Here is a 26,502-nt window from a genome sequence, read left to right on the forward strand (position 1 = left end):
AGAAAATCCGGGACAAACCCTTCTGTATTCCACAACTTTTGCCATGAACTCCTCACCGAATTTAAAAACTACACAAGAATTTACACCGATGGATCAAAGGATGAGGAAAAGGCTGCGGCAGCCTTCGTTTATGGAAATCACACAACGGAAGTTCGCTTACCAAATGGAACATGGAATGATGCAGTGAATAACAAACTTCATGCAATCAAGCCAACTCTAGGAGAATGGATTCCTTCCTACAGAACCATGCCTAGAGAGGAGGTAGTCATTGCAAGAATCCGAATTGGTCATACTTATATCACCCACTCCCACATACTAAAAGGTGAAGACCCACCAGAGTGCGTTTCTTGCAATGAACCTTTCACTGTTAAGCACTTTATGATAGTGTTTTGACCTGCAACCTACGCGCGATCAGTATTGCAATGTGCATGACATGAAGGAACTGTTTGATACAATACACATCACTTATATTATAGAGCAAATGAAAGCAGTGAATATTTAGTCTAAACTCTAACTTTTATGCTATCACCTAGTGCAGTTTTATGCAATATATATACCGTTTCTTTTTAAATATCTTTTCATCATTCTTTATTAACATACACCATTTACATCCCCCGTTGATCGGGAAGCTTTATTTTTCCACCGTTACCATCTTATCGTTTTAATTTTAACTATTTGGTTTTGATATCGCTGGTCGAGATGAGACTTTTTATAAATTTTAAAATATTATACATACAACATTTTGTTTGGCGCTAAATAGCCTAACAGTGCTGATGCGCCGTTAAAATACAATCAGTCAATCAATTTTCATGAGTTTGAGATATTTATGTACGTGGCAATTAGTTCCTGTTCTTTGAGAAGATTTTTTTTTTGCAAATCCCAGTTGTGTAAATGTAAAAGAGTTCGCCTTGTCGTCAGGATACATTGCAGTTAGAAAACTTTGTTTAGGTGATCATTGGTGACGTTTTCTCGCCACATATAGCCCTGTTCTAGTTAATCGTGTGTGGTTATTGAATGAGTTCAATTTCTCTTCAGATATCACACTTTTGCTAATATTAATTGTGCGTGGTCATTGAATGAGCTTCTTTTCTCTTCACATACCACGCTTTTACAAGTATACATTGTGTGATTATTGGATGAAAATAATTATCTCCTCATATCACACTTATTCAGTTCTGTAAATGTATGCGTGATCATTGAATGTATATATCTATCTTCAAACATCACACTTTCTTAGACTAAAACTCTCTAACTGATGAACGTACATGCATTCGTCGTGCAGACATAATCCCCCTCCACCACATCCAACTTCAAGTAGTCGTCAGTTCGAACGCTGTCTAAGGGAACCAACTCTTTTCTGTCGATGCAGTTGTCTCCCTTGATCTACTGCAGTCCCGTTGATTCAAGTCAACACTATCTACTAGAATCCTAAGTGAAAAAAGTCGTTTTCTTCCCAAGATTGTCTATTATATGAATAAAGACAATCTTCTCAATAGTAACCCACCCCCCTTTTTCACAGGCAGTAAGTAATAATAAGCTGAGTAGGAGTCAAGTCACACAGATAAAGTTGGTGATATTTTCCCCTGTGTACCAGTGACTGCAAGCAATGATAAAGGTCAACGGGATGGGAAGGATACCCGAATGCTAGACCTGATGCCAAAATTTTCATCTTCATCATTGCAACGCGATTCCAGGAATCTACGTGATTGTTGGATATTCATTATAATTGCTATATAATGTGTTTGAATCTTATTACATCTTGAATAAATATGTGTAGTATGCATACAAAAGTCTGACTCTGTCGTGCTTTTAATCAAGTTTATTGCATAAGGTGTCTTTACCAAATAAAGTGACAGTGGTGCATAGGGGTTGTCGTATAAAAAAAGTTATTTGAGAAATAAAGTACTTAACGACCAAAAACCGTTACAATATAGTATGTGCCATGGTATTTCTTAATGTGTAATAAACGTCTCATGAAAAATTCTTCTACATCCATTTGATCCCAACTTAAACCCTGTTTTTTATTATTATTGTAGCCAGACACACACCCCTCTGATATCTTCATTAATGTAGTAATTACAGATAACTACTGCATTTAATTTGTCATGTAAGAGGTATTTTAATTCCGGTCTAATGCCATTATAAGTTTATTGTAGCAAAATCTCGTCAAAATTCATTTCTTTGGTTATTTTTCCTATCTTTTTTATCTACCCTATTGCTATTGATGGTCGCAATTGGGACGATTATTCCCTCCATTTTTGGTTACACTGTACCAGGTGCCGCATCATTTAATTGTTATTTTCCTATTTAAAATTGTGTTAAAATGTATTTAGGTTATTCTTGTATTTTTTAAAGGCTCTGGTCTATTTTCAGAGCCTCTTTTAATTTCTGGATTTCCTCCTACGTTTATTCTTCAATATCTGACTTAGAATCGTAATTTGTGTTTGTTTCGTTCGTGTTTTCCATTTCCGAGTCCGTGTCATCGTCCGTTTCCATTTCCAAATCGTCTTCTGCTTCCAATTATTTTGTATTTTATATCAGAAGGTTTGGTAACAATCTTTTCAACAAAATCCTCGTACATACGAAACGTATACCTATGATCAGTCCAGCAAAATCATGCTTGTACTTTCCGTTTATGTTCCAGAAAATACTAAGTGAACATAAAGTGATCAAGTAAATTAAGACCTCCTAGGGCTTGGCGTGACCAGCCGATTTGTCGAGACCGGGCCCTCCCGACCACCCGTCCAGAAGAAATAGAGGCCAAAGTAGTATATTGCATCGGAAAGCCTCTGCTCAACTACCAGGATCCTTTCCTCCCCCGACACGGGTTGCAACCCACGGCAAACAGGTTGCCTCTACTTAGTCGCCTCTTACGACACGTAGTGAGGACCCGTCCGGCCAATTCTACAACCCCGGACCCGCAGGGGGAGGTCTTTTGAAAATGAAGCACATATAAAGATATCAAACAATGTTTCACTATTAAATTGTCTATATCGTTGACATTTGTTTCGTACAGATACAACTGAATAATAATAATATGAAAATAATAATGCTAATAATACAGCTGTTGGTAGGACGAATGTGTGTGAAGTTTCAGAGACCCTGCCCATGCCCCTACAAAGGATGTAACGAGTATCTCTATTCATAAGGCATGTAGACGTAAAGCCTGTCGCCATCCCACTTCATCAACGAGATATTACATCCCCGTCATTTTTCAATGATCATACACATAATCATGTCTATGGCGCTAAATAGCCTAACAGTGCTGTGCGCCGTGAAAATAGTAATCACTCAATCCCATGTATTCCTTGGATATTCATAATACATTCTAAACAGTTTTCAACCGTCTCATGTTTTACAAAATCACCACGTATAAGCTGCCCAAAGCTACATATTTACCTCTCTAACTTCCTCCACAAGCCGTCCTAACTATCACACCAGGATTTTGAGGTTTCTGACTGTGGTGTATTGATAGCCGCAATAAAAGCGGTTGTATATAACAAGCTTTTTTCAGACCACTCGGTATAAATAATTCCTTGATTTGCGGGACAGTATCTGAAACAGGTAGGCTTATAAAGGTAGATATACTGCCGTTTAAGTTCTATAAAGTAAAGATATTTTATTTTCGAGATATTAAGTACGTTTTATTTTCGAATGTTTGTTAGATGGAAAAACATATCTTTCATTTTTTCCGATATATGCATCTTCCAAAAATATACAATGTATACTTGTAAGAATCTCATCACATAAACTCATGATATCCGTTGCAGCTTTTCGTAACTGCTTTTCAAAAACGCGATTATTACTAAAAGACAAAGCCTAAACTAGGACATATCTTTGACTGCAGTGCGATAGTATTTAACTTTATTTTTAACTTCTTTGTGATTTTCGTGCAGACAAAAATACAACGTAATTATTTTCCTCAATTTGTACAATACTGCAATTATACATTTATACTCCACTCTATTTCTCCGTTCAAAAGAATATTTGCGTTAATTACAGTCAGGTTCTTGATTCCCTTTCCTCTGCCCTTAGCATGTAAAAAGTATTCTTTATGACGCATCTGGTTTCTATTATCAGAAATATCCTGATCATTTGATAATCATTTTATCAATTAAATGTTTTTAACTGAGAATTACTATTTTATATGGAACACTGAATACATATTATCTTCAGTCGCTAATGACCATATAGTGCCAATGAAACAATTTGTTCTATTCATTTTAACATTATCTGAAATTATGAAAATAAAGAATTCACTATTCAAACAGTGTATATGCAATATAAAATTTGCTTACATTTTTGTCACGCGTAAAAGGGGAAAGTGATATAAGGAAATATCTACAGCATTTCGGCCTTGGACTAACCTACTCCATCGAAATTACAGATGTATATTAAATGCCGCATGTCTACATACCCTTGCGACAGAAATGCTGTATGCAGCTATTACAAATGATAATTGTTGTGTGTATTCTAAAAGATGATTCATACATTTTATATTTTATTTCAGAATGAAATTCGTCATTGTACTAATGATATTAGTATATGTGGCCTATGCTCAAAGTAGGTGTATCTTATATTATCTTATGTTTTTTAATCACATTGCAATCAAAAAGGCATTGACCTGAAATGCATAATGTATATAATTCACTTAGAGAGCTCTAGATATATAATGTGTGTTTCAGGCTTTGAATAATGTTGTAATACGACTTCACTTTTTATATTTTGTTTATATTATCATTCTAAGTATTTTGTCAAGTGTGGCCACTAGCCAAACTTTTCATTGCAACCAGTAACAATGATATTTATGTAGCATACACAGTTTCCGCTTGATCACAGTTTGGTATGTGCGAGTTTACTATTTGCGTAGATGGGCTAAAGTCCCACATAAAGTGTAGTAAATTCAATAAAAATAGTAAGATGATGGTGTGTGATTGATTGATTGATTGAGTGATTGCATTTTAACGGCGCATCAGCACTGCTAGGCTATTTAGCGCCAGACAAAATGTTATATGTATAATCTTTTGAAAATTATAAAAAGTCTCATATCGACCAGAATATCAAAACCAAACAGTTGAAATTAAAACGATAAGATGGTAACGGTGAAAAATAAAGCTTCCCGATCAACGGGGGATGTAAATGGTGTATGTTAATGAAGAATGATGAAAAGGTTTTAAAAAAGGGACGGTGTATATATTGCATAAAACTGCACTAGGTGATAGCATAAAAGTTAGAGTTTAGAGTAAATATTCATTGCTTTCAGGAACTCTATAATACGAGTCATGTTTATAGTATCAAACAGTTCCTTCATGTCATGCACATTGTAATACTGATCGACCGTAGGTTGCAGGTCAAAACACTATCATAAAGTGCTTAACAGTGAATAGTTCATTGCAAGAAACGCACTCTGGTAGGTCTTCACCTTTTAGTATGTGGGAGTGGGTGATATAAGTATGACCAATTCGGATTCTTGCAATGACTACCTCCTCCCTAGGCATGGTTCTGTAGGAAGCAGTCCATTCTCCTAGAGTTGGCTTGATTGCATGAAGTTTGTTATTCACTGCATCATTCCATGATGCCTGCCACTTCTGACGCGAGGAACCTCTGACACTAGGTTTAAAATCAGTATACGGTATTTTAAAATCAGATGGTTTTTGAAGTAAGGGCCATTTTAGCAACGGATTATGGTTGCGTTGTGTATGGTTCAGCCCGAAAGATATATCTTTAAATGCTTGATCGAATTGATCATCAGGTAATAAGACTGGCTCTGGTTGTATTTAAAACATCATCGTGTGAAAGCCTTTTAGCTGAAGCGAACGAACCACCATTATCACATCATAGAGAAATGCTTTCCGCACCGTATGGTCTCAGACACCTTTCTCTCAGACAGAGAATTCAAAGTACGAGTGGGCCATACCCTCTCAGATTTGCACGAGCAAGAGATGGGTGTGACACAGGGCAGTATTTTATCTGTGACGCTTTTCAACATCAAAATTAATAGCATCACCAAGTGTTTGGCTCCTGGTGTGGATTGCTCGCTATCCGTTGATGATTTTCTAATATGTTATCGACCAAAGCACATGCATACAATTGAAAGACAAATACATCAAAATATAAACAAGATTCAAATATGGGCCAGTGCTAACGGTTTCAAATTCTTGAAATCAAAAACGGTATCTATGAATTTCTGTCAGTTACGAAGACATCACGGAACACCTATTCCAGTTGTTGAGGAAACAAAGTTTTTAGGTATTATCTTTGACAGAAAAACTGACTTTTATTCTACACCTAAAGAACTTGAAAGCTAAATGCTTAAAATCTCTAGATCTGCTTAAAGTAGTAGTGCACACTGGTTGGGGTGCTGGTTGAAAAGTCATCCTGAATTTATATACAACGTTTATTCGCTCCAAACTGGACTATGGTTGCGTTGTGTATGGTTTATCCAGAAACTCATATTTGAAAATGCTTGATCCAATTCATCATCAGAGAATAAGACTGGCTCTGGGAGCATTTAAGACATCCTCGTGTGAAAGCCTTCTAGCTGAAACGAACGAACCACCGTTATCACATCGTAGAGAAATGTTTTCCGCACAGTATGCTCTCAGATTAAAATCAAACCCTCTGAACACTGCTTTTTCGGCTGTTTTTCAACCCAAATACAAAACCTTATACGAAAATAAAACAAACGCCATACCTTCCTTTGGCATTAGAATATCATCCAGCCTTGACAGTACAAAAATTGATCTTTCTAAAATTCAGAAAACGTCCATCTCCGAAACACGACCCTGGCTACTTAAACAACCAAAAGTACTTTTTATGCTACATGATGGGAAGAAATCCCAGACAAACCCTTCCGTCTTCCACAACTTTTATCATGAACTCCTCACCGAATTTAAAAACTACACAAGAATTTATACCGACGGATCAAAGAATTTAGGAAAAGGCTGTTGCAGCCTTTGTTAGAGGAAATCACACAACGTAAGTTCGCTTACCAAATGACACATCTAATTTTGCAGCCGAAATCAGAGCAATAGACCTTGCTTTGCAATATTTCGAAAACAAACATATTTTAAAAAGCATCATCTTCTCTGACTCACCATCAGTACTTCAGTCATTACACAATAGAAAACTGAAGAATCCATTATTGAAAAACATACTCGTCAAAAATATCGAGCTAAGTGTCTCCCACAATATAATATACTGCTGGTTACCTAGCCAATTGGTATTAAAGGTAGCGAAAAAGCGGATCGAACTGCTAAAATGGCTCTTACTCAAGAACCATCTGATTTTAAGTAACGTATATTGATTTTAAACCTGGTGTCAGAAGGTCATTACGTCAGAAGTGGCAGGCATCATGGAATGATGCAGTAAAAAACATACTTCGTGCAATCAATTCAACTCTAGGAGAATGGACTCCTTCCTACAGAATCATCCGTAGAGAGGAGGTAGTCATTGCAAGAATTCGAATTGGACATACTTGTATAACCCACTCCCACATACTAAAAGGTGAAGACCCACCAGAGTGCGTTTCTTGCAATGAACTATTCACTGTTAAGCACATAATGACAGAGTGTTTCGGCCTGCAACCTACGCGCGATCAGGACTACAATGTGCATGACATGAAGGAACTTTTTGATACAATAAACGTAAGTTGTATTCTAGAATTCCTAAAAGAAGTAAATATTTCTTCTAAACTATAACATTTATGCCATCAAGTTGTGAAGTTTTATGTAATGTATATACCGTCCCTTACATTCAATACCTTTTCATTTGTCATCCTTAAGATACACCATTTACATTCCCCGTTGATCGGGAAGCTTTATTTATTACTTTTTCCATCTTGTCGTTTCACATTCAACTCCTTGGTTTTATATCGCTGGTCGATACAAAACCTTTTATCACTTTTAAATAACCCAACATATGACCTTTTGTTTGGCGCTAAAGAGCCTAATCGTGCTGATGCGCCGTAAAAATATATAATCAATCAATCAATCAATCAATCTGATATTTATTTATTCACTTCCTTAATTTGACAGTCGGTCATGTGAGGCGGAAATTAAACTGTCAATCGGACGGTATGAACTTTCCACGAGTTACATGTTAGCAGACCTAAAAATTTACAAGTTGAGTGTTGTAGCAGCAGAGGGGGCGAATCGGACATTTTGTCCAATCGTTATTTTGCTTAATTATTACTTTCTGCACTCAACGATCTAGTGTCGTCAGCGCCTGGTAAAAAAAAAACGACGACGTCGTTGGGGGATCGTCGCGTCGTCATTTGGTTTAATTAACACCTTCTGCGCGTCGATCCCCAGCGTCGTCAGCGTCCGGTAAGCACATCGACGACCGCGTCGATGTCATCGCCCCCTCTGCTGCTAAGAAGTTATTTACAATGAAAATTATTTACAACTAACCGAATATTTGGTCAAGTCCGATACGATATCGTGTCCGAGGATCATGTAAATTTATCGTTATGAATCCATGTGGGGTCGACTGAGCATGACTAAAAAAGTTTCGAAAAACATTAAAGTCCATGTCACCGCCGCACCATGTCTGCCAAATATTTCGTAGCGTGTGTGTATCAACGCCGTTGAATACAGCAAGAATATTGCAGTTATCTCTGATTACTTTTGGAATCTGAGTGTATCGTTGAGTGACATATATCACGTCAGTGTTTTTATGCCTGCCTCTGGAAAATATCCTAGCTGGGTTCTTTTGATTGTCTAACATAACATCATCGTACACGACTAGATTGTTAACGTCGCCATCAATATCATCAATACCCGGTGCATCATTGATATCCGTAATAAACTCAATGACATTTTTTTTAGCGATCGCTGATGCATTCTCGTTGAAATCTTTCAACACCTCGTAGCATCGTTGATCATCTACGCTAGGAGCAACCAAATACAACTTATCCCACTTCATCCATCTCATTATTAAATTAAGTAATAATTGCGTCTTGCCGGATCCAGATGGTCCGATGATAATCATCCGGATCGAGTTTGGTAACGCTGCAACATGCTTAACTGGTTCTCTCGTTTTAGTCGCCGAAAAATCAATTATATTCATATCTCTATACATAAATTATGGATCTATATTGTGTGAAGTGTAGAGTGCGTACTGGCACAAATGATATGACAACCGTTACAACAAGAAATAACAGATCGGCGCTTACTGGTAAGTGTGTACAATGCGGTACAAAGAAATTTAGATTTATTTCTATTAGACCCGGAGATGTTTTAAAAAAAAGCGAGGAGGTGACATCGCAGCCAAATTGGCAAAACTCCCCGGAACACCGTGGGCAAAGTATCCAGGAGAAAAACACCTCCCAGGATATAACTACTGTGGCCCCGGAACACGATTAGATATTAGACTCGATGATCAAAATCAGCCCAAACCCGGTGAGTATCCAATAAACGCTATCGATAAGGCGTGTCATGCTCATGATGTTGCTTACAAAAGTAGCGATCTGCAACAGCGTCATATCGCGGACGTAAAATTAATTCACGCGCTAAATGCTATTCCTGATAAATCCTTCAAAGAAAAATTGGCCTCATGGTTGGTAAAATCGGCTATGAAAGGTAAATTAATGATTGGCGCTGGTAATTAATAACAATCATCCAAGAAAAACGATGGATTCCATCTATTATTCCCCGAGAGGATACTGGAAGGGGAAGGCCGCAATTGGTAAACTCGCAAGCGCTGCAAAGGTAACAAAGACCACTGCGGCTAATTGGTTATCCAAACAGGCTATATGGCAAATCTATCTACCACCGCCTAAACAAATCAACTTCTCGCGCTTTGATGTCAGCGTACCTAATGAAGTTCATCAGGCTGATATACTATTTCTGCCGCATGACAACGGTTACAAATACGCGCTAACCGTAGTTGATGTTGCGAGTCGATACAAACAAGCGGAACCGTTGAAAACAAAGTCAGCAACTGAAGTAGCCGATGCGTTTGAGCGGATTTATCGAAGAGGTCCTCTGCGCTGGCCAAATCTATTACAAGTTGATCCCGGTAGTGAATTTCGCGGCGCTGTTTTATCAACGCTAAAACATCATAGCGTCGCGATACGACGAGGTCATACTGCGCTACATCGTGATCAGGCAATTGTTGAACGATTCAATCGGACTCTTGCTGAACGGTTATTTGGATATCAGTACGCGAAGGAATTCATTCAGGAAAAACGATCTCGTGAATGGGTCAAAAGGTTGCCAGGTGTAATTGCAGCGTTAAATAACGAGATTACCCGAGCAATCAACATGAAGCCCAGCGACGCGATTAAATACGAGTATATACCCGGAAAATTAAAAATAAATAGCGTTTCTAAGCCGATTCTTGGCGATGTCACTGTTAGATATCTGTATGAACCAGGAGAGCTTGAAGGCGGTAAAAAAAGGGCTACTGATCCTATTTGGAGTGTTACCACACATAACATATCAACGATAACACGATCAACTGGTAGATCACCGATCTATAGGCTGGATTCAACTGCTCCTCGGCGTGGATTTACACGCGAGCAACTACAAGTGATACCTAACGATACTCAATTGCCCCCACGTGGTCTTAACTAGCGCCGTTGCGTCTATTGCACTCAAGACAAGTCAACCTCACATTGTTTTTGACATGACCGAGACTGTTATCGATCCTGTCCACGGTAAATTGGCGAGCGTCTTTATCCGAATAACGCCAACTCATTATACAATTGCAACTCGCGCAGTGATTATTCTGTTGTTGTCGTAACGCAATTATTAATTCGGCATCAATATCAAAACGCCGCTGTTTTTTTTTATCCTGTTGGCGGTAACCCGAGAGTTTTCTATCAATGACGCTTGCATCGATGGTGACTTTGTCGCCGGCTTCGTCAGTGACTCCGTCACCGGCTCCGTCAATAACAATTCTTCGAAGCTGATTTATCCTTCGTACTCTGGACACTGCAAGATAGACTAGATTCGACCATTCGATGCGATTATCAACCATCCAAACAATTGTGTCCGTGATGGTCAGTCCCTGCGAGGAATGTATTGTTGTTGCGTATCCTAGCGTCCACGGGGATTTATCAGCACGTAGCGCGTCCTCGACGACACCGATATCAACGAGCACGATATCATTCAGCACGAGAATTTGTTTTTTTGTCCCTGACGCTGTCGGGCCCGGGATTTCAACTTCAATGTTCTGCCGCCGTGTGTCCGCGGGTCTATAACATAACGGCACTGGACGCGTTGGAAACTTTTCCTTATGCAACGCAAACAACCTCCGCTGAAGTGTGTCTCTGACTATCTTTCTGCTCGCTACAATTAAATCGTTTGGTCTCCATGTTTCCCAGAATTCATTTAACGGCGTTTCCGGAATCACCTCGCGGATTATTTCACATTGAATTCTATCCGGCTGTAATCTGATTAATTTTTTAACCTCGCGCAGTTGTTCATCAAGTGCTCGGTAATCAGTATCGGTTTCTTCATAATAGTCCACAAAACCCTTTAACCAATCATGTGGACCCTCGCCGACAAATGGTGGTGGTTGGCCATGGTCCCCACACATGATTACTGCTGTATTCGCGCGCAGCAACCACTCAAGAAACATTTGTAAAGTATCTAACGAAACAGTACATATCTCATCCCAGATGATAATGTCGGGAATAAATTTTTCCCCCATTCGATCAGGAGTCCACTCACCGCCGCTGTATCGAAAAAAGCTGTGATAAGTAACGGCGTCAACATTTCGTTGTTTTATCTCTCGCGCTAGTCTATGGGTCGGTGTAAGCACGATTATACTTGCCCGCGTTTGAAATAATTCAATTGCCCGAGTCGTCTTTCCTGACCCGCCACAGCCGCTTAAATAAACTGTTTTATGTCTACAAATTGGATCAGAACACGATGGTGCATTAGACCATTCTGACAATTTATCACCGCGTAGGTAATTGTTCTCAACGATGACATTTGCTGACGGGGAATAATCGCGTCGTATTTCATTTTTAATTCTCCATGTACCCCAACTCTCGTCCGGACTAGTAAACTCGGCTACGTTTTTCTTGTACTTTACGTCTATATAAAATGAATCAACGGCTACTCTAACCGCGGTGTCAGGAAATCTATTTATCATCGAGAATAAATTGATAGCGGCGTAACCCAGCATAGACGCCCTCAAATGCGGGTATGCCGGGCTGTCTCCATCGCTGTAGGTAACAACTGTACCCAACCTTGTTCCATTGGACAAGAAAGCTGTTTTACAGTTCACGTATTTATTTTTCGCCACTGCGTCCTTGATTACGAAATCATATTCTGCGTCATCTATAATCAGCCGTGAGCAATATCGTTTGTAGTCGCAGTTTTTTCCACCTTGTGTGAACTTACCAATTATTCTTCTACCGAGATCTTTTGCCTCGTGGTTTCGTTGGTTGAATATCCTCCTGGACCATTCGATGATATATTCCTCGTCGGCATCAATGTGTTTTCTGGATTCATCAATTATGCTATCTAGACGCTCTGGTTCTGGTAACCAGACTTCAGTCTGCGCCCGGTATGATATAATCGCGTCACTGACAATCAACGAAACTAGCATGCTACAATCAATCATATACCGTAGCAGCGCTATTGGCAACCACTTCTTTTCAGCTATGTGTCTACCGATCCAAATATAGCAACAGCGATGGAGTCCTGCCGCGAATTCAAATGATACTATGCGAGCGAATCCCGTTAAATCAAAATCAGGCAGTGGTCCATTAATAGCAACACGAGTCATTTCATGTCTGGGGTGTCCAAATCGTTTGAAATACTCAGCGGCGGATCCATACCCGAGAAAACTCGCTGGATAACAGGCAACCATGTCAACCGAGATCATAGTGTCGCGGTTGTATTCAGTGTTCCATAGTCCACCGTGATAGTATTCCAAACAACTGGATTGTACATCTGGTAAAAATTCCTTGCGCGTTGGTCTCCACGCATTTTTCCTTGCTGCAACATGAGCTACAACCGATGGAATCGTAAAACAATTTGTTAGCAGTTGTTCATCATGCTCCTCAAATTCTATGGCAGTTTTTTTCATCTTGTTGTGAAACGCTTCAGTGCGGTATAATTCACCGTTTGGTCTTACAAACTGATCAAAGGTATCCGCATCGTTTTCAGCGCTGCGAAGTAACCACACTGATACAGGGTCGTTTTTACACAAACAAGCAATAGCATCAAATAGTTTCCTCTCCGCGAGAAAACCGTCCTTGGAGAATTGTTCTCCCAGGAATTCTTCGGGTATATACTTTACTGTTCTATCCCGTGGAAATATTGTGATCGCGGGCGTCCATGCGTGTTCGTTATGATCAATAATTTTGATTGGGGCTCCCTTCGATTTATACTTTGATTCGTATAATACTTCACCGGTTATCGTTGTAACGGTTATTGGAAATCTCAGCGATGTTTCTAATCTCGCTATGTCGCTGATGGTCGCTCCACGCTCTTTTACGGTTAGTTCCCACTGGTTGATTTTGCTACGTCGTAAATCAGTCAATTTGTTTCCTCGACACGCATTTGTAAAATGCTCTATTATTCGTTCTGCTACACAATTTATCCCGGTTGACTGTTTCATCGGTTTCAGTTTTCCGATATCAGGTTTCTTATTTAACGGGTATATTCCATAAACAACTGCTGTTTCAGGATACGCTCGTTCATAGTATGGTCTGTCAATTCCGGTTAACAACCCCGGCTTGGAGTCGCGGCTGACAGTGACTGTTTTCATGTCGCTGAGAACTGGTTCAAATTTATCACGTATGATCCAATCACCTGATTCCACCCGGACAATGAATTTTACTCTGAAGAAATACCTTTTACCGTCAAGTTGTGATATTATCGTTGCTGCGCGGTTGTCGTTCATGATAGCATCAACAACACCATCAATTCGAAATGTTGACCAACTATGAGATGCACCATCACGCTTGAATTCATTGATACAATCGCGTATTTTACTCAACAGGGTTCTATCGTTTATTAACGCTTTTGGTGTGTCCTTGAGGACTCTATCGAGATTGAACTTAATATTTTTCCGGGGCTTAATTGCTGCCAATCTCTCAAACTCATCCATATAATTAAAACAAGTATTTAAATGAAAGAATATAGTATAATGAATCACTGCAAATGGTTGATGATTGGATCGACAACCCCGTGCAATAAATCATGTAGAGGAGAATTCTGCGGGTATCATTTACAAAGCGTTCGTAATGGTTCTCTTGGCCCCCTCCCGTGCTTGGTTTGTCACGTCGGTGTAAGAGGAAAATCGCAGTTGTGTATTAATTGTGGCGGAAAGCGATACAGGGAACTAAAACGCTATTATGACAAGCGAATTAAAAACGCCGTCATTGATCCCACCGCAGACTTCGTCATCAAAACCCCCCAAGACTACGTTGAAAGATTCATAATTAAACCAAATAATAAATTAGACAAATAGTATTATTATACAAATGGACCAAGAATTTCAGCCGCATCCTGTGTTCGTCAGTTACGAGGCGTCTCGCGACGGCATTGTTAGAAACCGCAAACTGAAGAAGCCGGTTGGTACCGTAAATAATCACGGGTATTTAATGTTTGGTGCCGGAAAGAAGAAATATCTCTGTCACAGAATCATCTATGAATGTTTTCACGGATTAATCGAGAATGGGCTTGTTATTGATCATATTAATAATAATAAGACTGATAATTCTCTTACAAACTTGCAAGCCATCTCTCAGAGTGAAAATAGTAAAAAAGGCCAAACCGGTAAATACCCAAAGAAAGCAAAACCCGTAAAGTCATTTGATACAACAACTCACGAGGAAAAAATATTTCAGTCGATGAATGAAGCCAGTAGATACTTTGACATTTGTATCGCCTCAATACGAAAAGTAGCAGAACGAGTATATCAAACAGCAATCTCAAAAAAGACCGGGCATAGAATTCGATTTTCATATGTAGATACGAAGTCACCGGCGCCTATGGCGCTGACGAGGTCACGTCTAACGAATTATTAAACACCTCGGGATTGATACGCGGGGTTTCATTTTTTTTTATTTAAAAACAAGATGTTTTATAAGAATAATGAATATCGAAGACATCAATAATATATTAGCCGAGATTTCAAAATTAAAAAATCAAGGAATTGAATTATCTGATGGTCTCGACAGTGAAAAAATATTATCCGATTATGAGATTATTAACGAACAGTCGAAACGGGGACGTTTTACCCTGGCCCGCGAGTACTTTTTTATAAAACGATTACAACATACGATCAATGAAAACTTGTACCACAATGACGCAAATGCATTCATTGGACTATTCACTGCCGTTGAAATAATACGAAAAAAACTCGGACGTGTTTATGAACGACGCCGGGAGATTTCTAGTAAGATCAAAAACATTAGAAGGATTATAGACGAAAACTCCGGCGAGAAATTAGAAATTGCTTCGCAATTGCAATAATGGTAGGCGAATCACTTACTACTCGGCTAGCCAGAGAGCGGCTAGCAGCGCTTAAAAAGTTTATACCGTTACGAGACAGGGTCCGAGAACAACTTCAAACGCGGCAGCAAATGCAAACTGATTTTGCTGTTGGAAGCGAACAACTCTTTGCCCCGGTAACTAAAGCGACCAAAGATGTTACGGCGGCAACTGTGCCCGTCCTCGATGCGCTTGAAAAGATAGCGGCAGAGACAAAACAAACAAAAAGGTCCTTAGAAACACTCCCTGCGAAAATAGCGGCTGCTACAACACGGAGGCCACCACCACTCGCTATAACCGAACCACAAGAACCTTATGTTACAATGGCCGACGAGGAAGAACTAGGCGCCACCGCAAGAGAACCAGAAGAAGAAATACCAGAAGAAGAAATACCGGAAGAAGAAATACCGGAAGAAAAAGAGGGGAATATACCCCGTATTGTACTCAAGAAGAGCACAATAGATCAAATTAGAGGCTTCAGCAACAGGGAAGAATTAATTAATTTTGCTGCCAACAATTTTGCTAAGAGCATACGAGATAAGAAGCATATCAATAGCGGTTACGAGAAAAATATAAAGTCGTTAAAGGACTGGGCAAGAATAGTGTATTTAGCGAGTAAACATAAAGAAGCATTACCACATCGTAGTAAATCCGATTACGACGCATTCCACAAGGAAGTTAAGAGTATAACACCAAAAAAAGGAAAAGGATACTCTGTTGGTAAAGAATCCTACGGCGTTACCTGTCCTGGTAGTGTTCTCAGTGATATATCACGGCTAGAGGTACTAATTGGAGGAAAACGAGCCGGAAATAACTCTCCGGAAATAATCAATGAGGCCGCTGATATTTGCAAGCGGTTATTTGCAGGCGGTATTATGGACATTAATGCATATCGAACGCTCATAGACGAACTCGTGGATGATTAATTGGAAAACTGGTGTTTTTAATAAGGATGATCATACACTACAACCATGATAAACCAGTACTCGTCTACGTGGTAAACTCGCGATTGCCTGTTTACCGCGCGTACTATGGAGATGGTCTCGGTAGCACCATTGCGGGGTTATTTACAAGAATGGCTCCAAAAGTAGCGCCGTTAGCCAAACAATTAGGGATGAAGGCTATTGATGTTATTCGTGATAAGGGAATTAGTGCTATTGGAGATGTTGCCGGAAAGGCGCTTTCAGCCGCGCGGGACAAACTAATGTCGTTGGTGAAATCCAAGAGAAAAAAACAGAAACCACCGGTGATGCCATCAACGACGGTGATGCCTGCAAATGTCAGTAAAGTAATAAATAACGCCGTGGAAGAAAAACTAGAGTCGTTGGCGGCTGAGTCATCCACTAACGCGCTCATGAACGCGATAGCGGGAAGTGGTCTACGACGAAAAAATCGCAATTGAAAACATCAACATGATAAATAATAAAATGTTTGCGCGTACCGCTGATCCCGCGTTTGATATGGACGCCCCAGTGCACAGGGATGATTCTGTCCGTGATTATCAATATTATTCTTATCATGCAGCGCAACCTGACCTACGATCGCGAATTGAACTTCAAGTCCAAGATACCAGTAAATATTTTTTGCCGTGTGAAGCGTTTATCGAAATCGAGGGAGAACTCGTGACAAATGCCGCCGATAATGCACCATACGCAGATGACAATCGTGTTCGAGTTGGCTTTGTCAACAACGGTATCATGGCGTTATTTGAGAGCGCCAGATATCTTATTGACGGGCGAGAAATTGAATCAATAGAACGCGAGGTTGATGTTGCAACAACGATAATTGGGTTAGCGAGATACTCGGATGATTATACAAGATCGGCGGGCCCATCTATGATGTTCGCAAAGGATATCACTAATAACGCTGACCATCTTCAGTACATCAACGTGCTAATAAAAGAAAATACCACAATTGACCAGGATGAAGCAACCAATCCAGATCGCAGAGCAAAACCAGGCGCTAATTTCAATATTATAAAAAGTACTAATGATAATTTTAATCTAGGATTCGCAACACGAGTAGGGATGTTGCAAGGAATACGCCGAAAGTTTTCATGCGCGATTCCACTCCATCACATATTTGGATTCTGCAGAAATGTCAGAAAAGTTGTCTATGGGGCTAAGCATACAATCGCGCTAACGCGAAGGGGCGATGATAACAATGCAATATGGCATGCTGCTGGCGTCGCTGCCGGTAAAGTCATTTTAACTAAAATGGCATTGTGGATGCCGGTGCTGACTCCATCAGTTACCACGGAAGCACGATTGTTAGCATTTATGGAACAGGGAGGGAAATCGCTGTTGAGTTGGCTAGCGGTAACAACTGATGCTAAAGAGGATAACGTCGCCGATACGTTTACATGGCACCTAGCATCAAAACAAGGTGTTTCAGCCCCGCGTCATATATTCATAGCGCTGCAGAATAGGGAACGATTGGGCAGTCAAGAACGCAGCCATATGATATTTGATCAATTAGGAGTCAGGGATGTTTCGCTGAGAATAAACGGACAACAGGAACCATCCGAGGATATACAGTTTAATTACGACAACAACCATATCGCACGTGTGTATCATCGATTGCTGTCATATATGGGTCGTGATCAAAACGTCGACACTGGTTTGCAAATATCACAACTTGATTTTAAAAACCTGTATCCGATTTATTACTTTTCGTTGGAACATCTTGATTTAACGAGACAATCCGTCGTTGATATACACTTCAGAGCTCGTATAGCCCCGGGTGGTGCCGATTATAGAGCGGTTGCTGTCATTCTCAGCGATAAATCAATGCTGCTAGAAGGCGTTGGTGGACGAATGAGAATCGTTGATGCGCCAGTGGAAAACATGTAATTGAAAGCACAAAACGCGTTTACAATAAATGTCGTATAGTGTCGTCAGTGTAGAGTTGACTGATGGTCAAGTCAAGAAATTACGATCAAAGTCGGCTAAACAATGCGGGACCACAATAACGCTGAAGCCGTCGCAGATGGCAGGTGGTAATCATAAGATATCGTTGACGGCGCGTCAAATAAAACATTTCAATGATGCGATGAAGAATAAAAAGGGTGCTCAAATAGATTTTTCCGCCGCAGCAATTAAAAACATGGAAAAGACCGGTGGGATATTTCCGCTGTTAGCTGCGATTCCAGCGTTGATTGCCGCGGCCGCACCAGCAGTGGCTAAGGCGGCGGCGTTAGGAGCCGTTGGTACCGCGGCGGGAATGGCATTGAAGAAGGCAACCGGGAAAGGCTACAAAAAAAAACGACCCGTGGCCGGAAAGGGTCTAAGACTACCGGGAACCCCGTATTCATGGTATTCGGGAAAGGGTCTAAGACTACCGGGAACCGTTTAATGACTCCAATGTCTAATTTTGATTTAATAGACGCCGCAAACGCGTTAGCGATAAAAAACTTCAGAGGTGTTTTTATGAGGGATCAATTACCGGCGGCACCAAGGAATATTGAAACCGGCATAATTAACCTCGATGGGTCCTCCGGAGCGGGAACTCATTGGGTTGCGTACGCGATTGATCCGCGTGCAATCGTCTATTTTGATTCATACGGGTTAGCTCCGCCGAAAGAGTTCATGCGGTATGTCCGGGCGTGTTCAGCCCGGGCGTGTTCAGCCCGGGTTTTTTATTCCACGCTGCCAACACAGCGATTAAGCGACCCACCGATATGTGGCCGTGAGGTATTGAACGTACTCGCGGCGATTTCATCATCGCGGAAACCACCTCATGTGGTTGTAAACGAATACACTAGTGGGGTCGTAGAAGCTCAACGGATTTTAGAGAATAACATTTACAATAATAATGATTGATACCTGGGGGCGACCGGTTTCGGCGCTGAAAGAATCCACGGAAACGACCGCCGCCGACATAAAAAAACTAATTGAGGATGAAATCGCTGATATGTTGAATTTAACCAGTGTTGACCCGGGCGAAATAGTTGTATTTCAAGACCGCCAGGGTAAATTGAAATCCAGTAATGTGTCACTGAATGACGTTTTAATACGACAGCGTGATGCCGCCGAGGACACTATCGCGCTGTATACCAGCGACGGACGACTCAAACCGGGTGAATCCATCTTGACGATAAATGGAAAAATAAGTACACTTGGCGACAATTATATAACCATGTCGGATTCGTTAAAAAATTTGTATAATAAATTTAACATACAAGCAATTCAGTTCGAGGGGGTACAAGTATCTGTCGTCGGTATGCAATTAATTATCAATAGTTTTTTTGGAACCACGACGATAACCGAACCAAATCTTGAAACAATAAGAAATGCTATTTTGGAGTTTACGGCGATGTCGGCCAATTTATCCTCGTTACGAAAAAATGTTAACAAGATTGATAGCGCCGTTGATAAATTCTTTGGTAAAAAAAATATCAAACCGGATGAAATCACAATAACTATAAATGATATCACTGCGTATAGACAGGAAATAGAAAAAATCAAAATTATTGTTGAAGCGTTTAGACAATCACTATTGAAAACAGATCAATACGAAAAAATAAAAATCCCTCATGAGAATATCATCAACACAGTATACACAATTCAGCATGGATCATTCGATTGGACTCCTACACAGAATACAGTAGATATCACCGCAACTGTTAAGGGTATTTATCGATTGACATTGATTTCGGCGATGCAGTTTAGTATATCATCGTCGAGTTCATCCGGGTTTAACAATACAATATCAACAATTATAGACAAGGACGCAACTGAACGGTTTATGATTAAGGTCGTTAATAGCAGTATATTTAGGGCAGACATTACATGGTATGTGGAATTTGTAGCGAATCTAAGTAATTAAAAACACTAGCTCTTTTAAAATAAAAATGACCACCAAGGAAATTGAATCAGAGGTATCACCGACGTCACATCAATATCGATTCGATACCGCAAAAGAATTTTCCGCGAATTTGAAAACGCTTTCCGAACAATACCGTGCAAAAATAAAAAAATACCGTCGTAAAATAACCGTCATCGACGCAGTCGTGTACTCGGTGTCGGGTATAGTAGCTGGCGCCGGTGTTATTTTATCCACGGTGACCACGATAACCCCGATCGCTGTTCCAATCGCTGTCTCCGCGATGACAACAGTTGCTGGAGTTGCCAACGCAATCACTAGGAAGATATCATCGTGTTTTCAGAAAAAACTCAACGAGTATACAGTAAAACATCAAATAGTATCCGACGCATACTCGAAATTATCCGGGTTGATCTCGTTATCGATTGATAATTTGTTCGTATCCGATGTTGAATTCTCCACGATGGTCCAGTTGTATAGCTCCGCGATGTCAAAAATCGAGGATTTTCAACTGGAAGCCGAAACCACCTGGTTGTTGAAATTAGACACTAAAGAAAACGAATAATAATAATGTCGCTGAACCCCGAAGGGTCTCAATTACTTCAGCGGATCGCGGAGAACACCACTCCGGTACAAACAAATATGATATCGATAACATCAACGAAACCCGAATTCAGTGTGAACTTCCCGTCGCCGGTTCCAGTGAAGGAAATAGCGCTGGCAAAATTGCGAGTATATCACAGTTGGCCTAATATTCGAGCAGACGCATTTAACGGACAACAACCTAATAACTCGCTGGTTTTTGCATGGACAAATAAGCCCGATGGGACCCCAGACTGGAATGAGGTTACAATACCAACTGGGTCATACCAAATAGAACAAATCAATAAAGAATTTCAACGCAGGATAAAATCGATCACAGGAAAGGAATCAAAAATCGCTATTACGGTTCATGAACCGACGTTATCGTCAACGATTGAAATAAACACACCGGGGTATATGGTTGATATTTATAACAGTTCAATAAGAACCATACTAGGTTGGCCTGAGAATCCACCCGCGGACTTGCACACGAATGAGAAATCGTATCATGAGATTAATCCCGGGTATCGAGATAATTTGTCTATTATGAAAAACACGTCATTACCCAGCAGGTTTATATTTCAAGACATGGACACCATGCAGTGGTATTTTCAGTATGACAAAACCCCTGAATCGATCGTCGTATTAACAGTTAATTTAGATGATATCACTAATGCGTTTGCCGAGATTAATTATATTTACCATTCACAACTAGAACAGCTACGGCAAACAAAAGCACGAAAACACGTTGAGGTGTTAAATCAACTCATATCAGACATGGAATATATCAATGAACGAATCGTTAAAACAATATCCGATAACAGCGATGGTAATAAACAAAAACTCCTAACCGAGTATAATATCACAGAAGCCGATTTACCCGATTTAAAGTTTTCAGGATACAACGCACCAGAACTAAGAAAATCTCTTAATGATTTTCTCGGTCCATCAACTAATATCCTCAAACACGATAACGGAGATGGTGGTAGGCATATCGCCCCGTACAACGTAAATATCGCATCGGTGATAGCGATTAATCTAGTGTGTGATGTTATCGAAGGGAGTTACCAGGTAAATACCAAGCAATCAAATCAAGCTCAACAGGGGTATATCCTTTATTCGTTTTCACCAACAGCCCCTCCCGGATTTTTAATCGTTGAGAGTCCAATTAATCCAGTCTATATGAGATGCCATAATCGGTTTTTAACGAGAATTAATTTTAGAATTACCGATCAGTCAAATAACCTAATTGATCTACAGGAGGAGGAGTTAGTGATCACTCTGTTTGTAAGATCATTGTAAATAACCACTTAGCAGCAGAGGGGGCAATGACATCGACGCGGTCGTCGATGTGCTTACCGGACGCTGACGACGCTGGGGATCGACGCGCAGAAGGTGTTAATTAAACCAAATGACGACGCGACGATCCCCCAACGACGTCGTCGTTTTTTTTTTACCAGGCGCTGACGACACTAGATCGTTGAGTGCAGAAAGTAATAATTAAGCAAAATAACGATTGGACAAAATGTCCGATTCGCCCCCTCTGCTGCTGTTGTCCATTACAAGTTATTACACCAGTCTCTTGAGTATGCCTAATCCACTGCAAAAGACGTTTCAAGATAGTATGGTCCATTGGACAGTATGGAGAAAATTTGTGTCTCAAGCTTGAAAGCTGAAGCATCCGCTCAAGTTAGAAATTATGTGCATTTTATTTAGAGTATAACCAAAATAATTTTCAAAAGAAAGAGCCACGCCCTTCTCAGTTTAGAACGGCACATTTCATATCTTCTTATCTTTATATCTTCATATTTTATTATGGTTGCATAAGACATTGTTTATTTTAAATGGAAATTTGTTTGATGCTGGATCATGAAATCTTCCCAAACGTCAGTATTTTATTTTCTGTGTACGAATGTTTTCCAAAGGGTCATTATAGCGATGTATCGTCATTTGCAAAGTAACAAGAACATGTCTATTTGACCATTTCGTTGAAAGAATAAATGTAATATTACATGTTTAAAATGAAAAGAGATTATGATGTGATCAGAACGATGAGGGCTAAGCATATCCTATAGTTGAGAGAATAGGTAATACTATTCTCATTTATATCGGTTAAATGGAACATCGATACAATGATTTAAGTAACTTCCTCCACTTCATAGTTTTCGTTTTCTTCCATGAATGTTAAGGTTTTATTCATTTTTGTTACAGACAATACCTTTACGATGGGTGATTTGTCCATGGCAGACGATTCTTGTAAGTTGTTTATTGCTATAAATAATTGTATTGCTAATAACATTTATATTAATATTTTGGGAGAAGTCATTTGCTAAGTTTTGATATTTCCAAATAATGAGGGACAAACGAACGAGCTGTGATATCTATGAACAAAATTATGTGGCATGGAAAAATATTTATAATGCCAACAATAGAAGATACTTTCACGGAAGCTCATCCCATTAAAGGCTACATAAACACTTGATTTTCATTACTTTTGATAGAAATGTAATAACAATCAAATTACAGGATTTATCAAAAGTGACATCTTAATGATCAAGTGTAACTTTTATATTTCTCATGCTCAAAGAATTAATCGAATTTGGGAATACTATTTTGTTGAAATAAGTACCTTTCATTTTTACATTTGTCAACAAACAAGTGGACAAATAAAGGAATGAATGAAATCATAATTAAAATGACAAACGGTCAAATGCATGAACATTAAATTTTAGCTGTATTTTTTTGTTTTCTCCTAGGTTAGCTTGTTCATGTATGATATTATAATTGATTTATTGATATGTCACTGCTCTAGTTAGAGTGAAATTGGATGACCTAAAGTATGCATTGGACAATATCCCACCCGCCATGAAGAACCAAGTCCAGTCCCTACTTACGTGTACGTATATCATAATGCATACCTTCCCTCTTTGTTCCTCGTACTCTGATTAATATATGACAGCGGTAAACTCAGTCCATATAAAATAAGGACCGTTTACGGACGAAGATTCCTTTCTAAATTGACATGCGTTTCATTAATGTCAAGCATAGAAGTGTGGCAAACACTACTTGCGATTTGTACATGTGACCAGCAATGACAGTACCGTCAAGGAAAATACCAAAAATACTACTGCAAAGTTATAATAAAACTAAACATAAAATTTTACAGGCAGTAGACGTTAGTAACCAAAAAACACGATTTCATTATTATTGAACACAAACATTTGTGGTCGATATTATTTTATCAAATGCAAGGCGCTGTGAAGGTTCTGATTATCTAAACTAAGAACGATACAATCAAGTATTTGTAATTAACTTAAGTTCGCTCTCATTTTTGTTGCTTTTCTTTCCATACCTCTTCGTGCCTATTATTACACTAACTCTCTCTCTCTCTCTCTCTCTCTCTCTCTCTCTGCCAATGGACTGATTAAATATAGCATTTGTTGAAAACTTTGTTTATATATACATACATACATACTTATCTATCCCGCCATCGATCCATCCATCCATCCATTTATCCTTACCTACCTACCTACATCCATCCATCCATCATACATACATATATACCTATATACTGAATAGCGATGAGGATCAAATTTGTGGATGCCTTTCCACAATGGTATATTTATTACTGTTTAATATATATATATATATATATATATATATATATATATATATATATATATATATATATATATATATATATATATATATATATATATATATATATATATATATATATATATATATATATATAATGCTGTCTATCAACATGACTCGTTCATTTGTAATTTTTTTGTCATTATTTCTTTTTCCAGCATTAGGAATGAATATGTATGATCTTGAGCAGGCCTTGAACAATCCGTCAGAAGAAGTTAAGGAGATATTTGGGCGTAAGAACAAATTATACGTTTCTCCTATCAAAAAATGGGGCTATAAGTAGTCCTAATATCCACAAACATTGTCATAATATCCACAAACAAGGATGTTAGTTTAATGCCAGTCCTGTGGACACATTTATGCCGATGTTGAATATAATTTTATCGTTTTCTTAAGATGGATTAGGAGCCATTCACATGCTCCCACTATGACGGTGTCATGGTTAATTTATTAGTATCTTGAGGCACTCAACAAGTTAGAAAAAGTCAGCCATAAGAAGAGAGAATAAGCTACGCACAATTGAGAGAATGGTTAACTGAATGACCTAAATTGACTTTGCTCAAGCAAAAGTGTCAAAGAGATATTGACTGAGAAATATACATATTACCTGTAATCAATGTATTTTCCTAATGTGTATGCTCTAGGAGTCGCCTTTGCATAAATCCTTAAGAAAATTGGCAATGAACAGTTTCTTGTGGACAGAGGGTTTTAAGACAGAAGATTCGATGATCTGGTTAAAAACACACATGAGAGCACTTTTCAGCGTATTCACCCAAAATGTCATTTATATTTGAAAGATTTTACAGATCGCACAAGACTAGACTGTATAATTATCTGTATTCATCACGGGACGAGAGGGCAAGAAACAACATCCACGAGCATTCGAAATAGATTGCTCCGTTTTAATACATGATAGAATGCAGCAATCAAATAGTTTTCAACAAAACGATTTTCGTTCATCTCGCTCTCTCTCTTCATGCACAAACAAACAAACAAATACGCGGAACTGGAATCAACCAAAAGTAGATAACTTTATAAATACATACTTAAACAAATACACATCAAGAGAAGATGAGTAGTAAATGACTCCACATGCTAGCATATTTTATCCTGCTTAACATCTCTATTTTTATCACATATTTATTTTGTAATTTTGTTGTTTATTTAATTAATGATGTTGTCTGCGAACATGCCTCGAATATATTATGTTTATTCGTCTTTTGCAGTTTCCGGAATGAGCATTAGTGATATGAAAGCAGTCCTGAACAATCTACCACAATCAGTAAAACAGATATTTGAGAATAAGATGGAATTATAAATCGATTCTGGCAAGAAAAAATAGTTACATCTGTGTCATATCACATCAAATTGAAAATGTTAATCTAACGTAAATCGTTTCGATAAATGAACGTAAGTGTTGAAGATGCGAGTATCTATATTTTTAATTTAGTCTTTTACGCTTCACGTCACTGTCACTACTTGTTTCTGAAACTAGATGCTGTATAATAAGAAACACACGGCAAATAAAATATATATTAAAAACGTTTGTAATGTATTCAAATCAAGTGTTCGAAGTATCGAGCTTATTTGGGTCTCTTTATTTCCATAGTAATCTGTACAAACTGGCAATTATATATTGTCAAACATTATATTCTGTCACAGCGATTACATTTATGTGCTGGCCTAAAAGTCAATTTGTTTGATTTTATTAAATTGCAGTGAGGAAAGCAATTTATCAAACAATTGAAAATTCGTGCTGGTTAAATAAGTTGCAAAACGTTTAGATTAATCATAGCTTCGATCTGTAATTTGGTTTTAAAACAGCTTTGTATCAAAACTGTTTCATACATTTGGTCCATTATCAGATGAAATCCTACAAGTGTAGTGGTTCACAGGTTGACTTTTCAGTGAAGCTGAAAACAATGTTCTTCAATTCTTGCATATTAATTGCCGTATATGTGTCATTAGCACATGCTTC

At 38.9% G+C, this 26,502-nt stretch overlaps 1 protein-coding gene across 3 annotated transcripts in view; it reads left to right on the forward strand.

The window, feature by feature from the left end:
- Positions 1-26,070, forward strand: part of LOC149777870 (uncharacterized) — a 77,252-nt gene extending 51,182 nt beyond the window's left edge. The window contains exons 1-6 of one of the 3 annotated variants that reach the window (XM_089938969.1): positions 3,512-3,564; positions 4,511-4,563; positions 23,079-23,123; positions 23,680-23,763; positions 24,683-24,757; positions 25,751-26,070. In XM_089938969.1, coding sequence (XP_089795095.1) covers positions 4,512-4,563; positions 23,079-23,123; positions 23,680-23,763; positions 24,683-24,757; positions 25,751-25,842 — 348 coding nt within the window. In that variant the 5' untranslated portion in view covers positions 3,512-3,564; position 4,511 and the 3' untranslated portion in view covers positions 25,843-26,070. Of the gene's footprint in view, positions 1-3,511; positions 3,579-4,510; positions 4,564-23,078; positions 23,124-23,679; positions 23,764-24,682; positions 24,758-25,750 lie in introns of those variants that run through there. The other 2 variants (XM_089938971.1, XM_089938970.1) reach the window with 2 other exon arrangements.
- The last annotated feature ends 432 nt before the right edge of the window (positions 26,071-26,502 follow it).

Source organism: Sinohyriopsis cumingii, chromosome 17 (genome assembly GCF_028554795.1).
Source record: "Sinohyriopsis cumingii isolate HCF-2022 chromosome 17, ASM2855479v2, whole genome shotgun sequence".
In the NCBI taxonomy this organism is placed as follows: Eukaryota; Metazoa; Mollusca; class Bivalvia; order Unionida; family Unionidae; genus Sinohyriopsis; species Sinohyriopsis cumingii.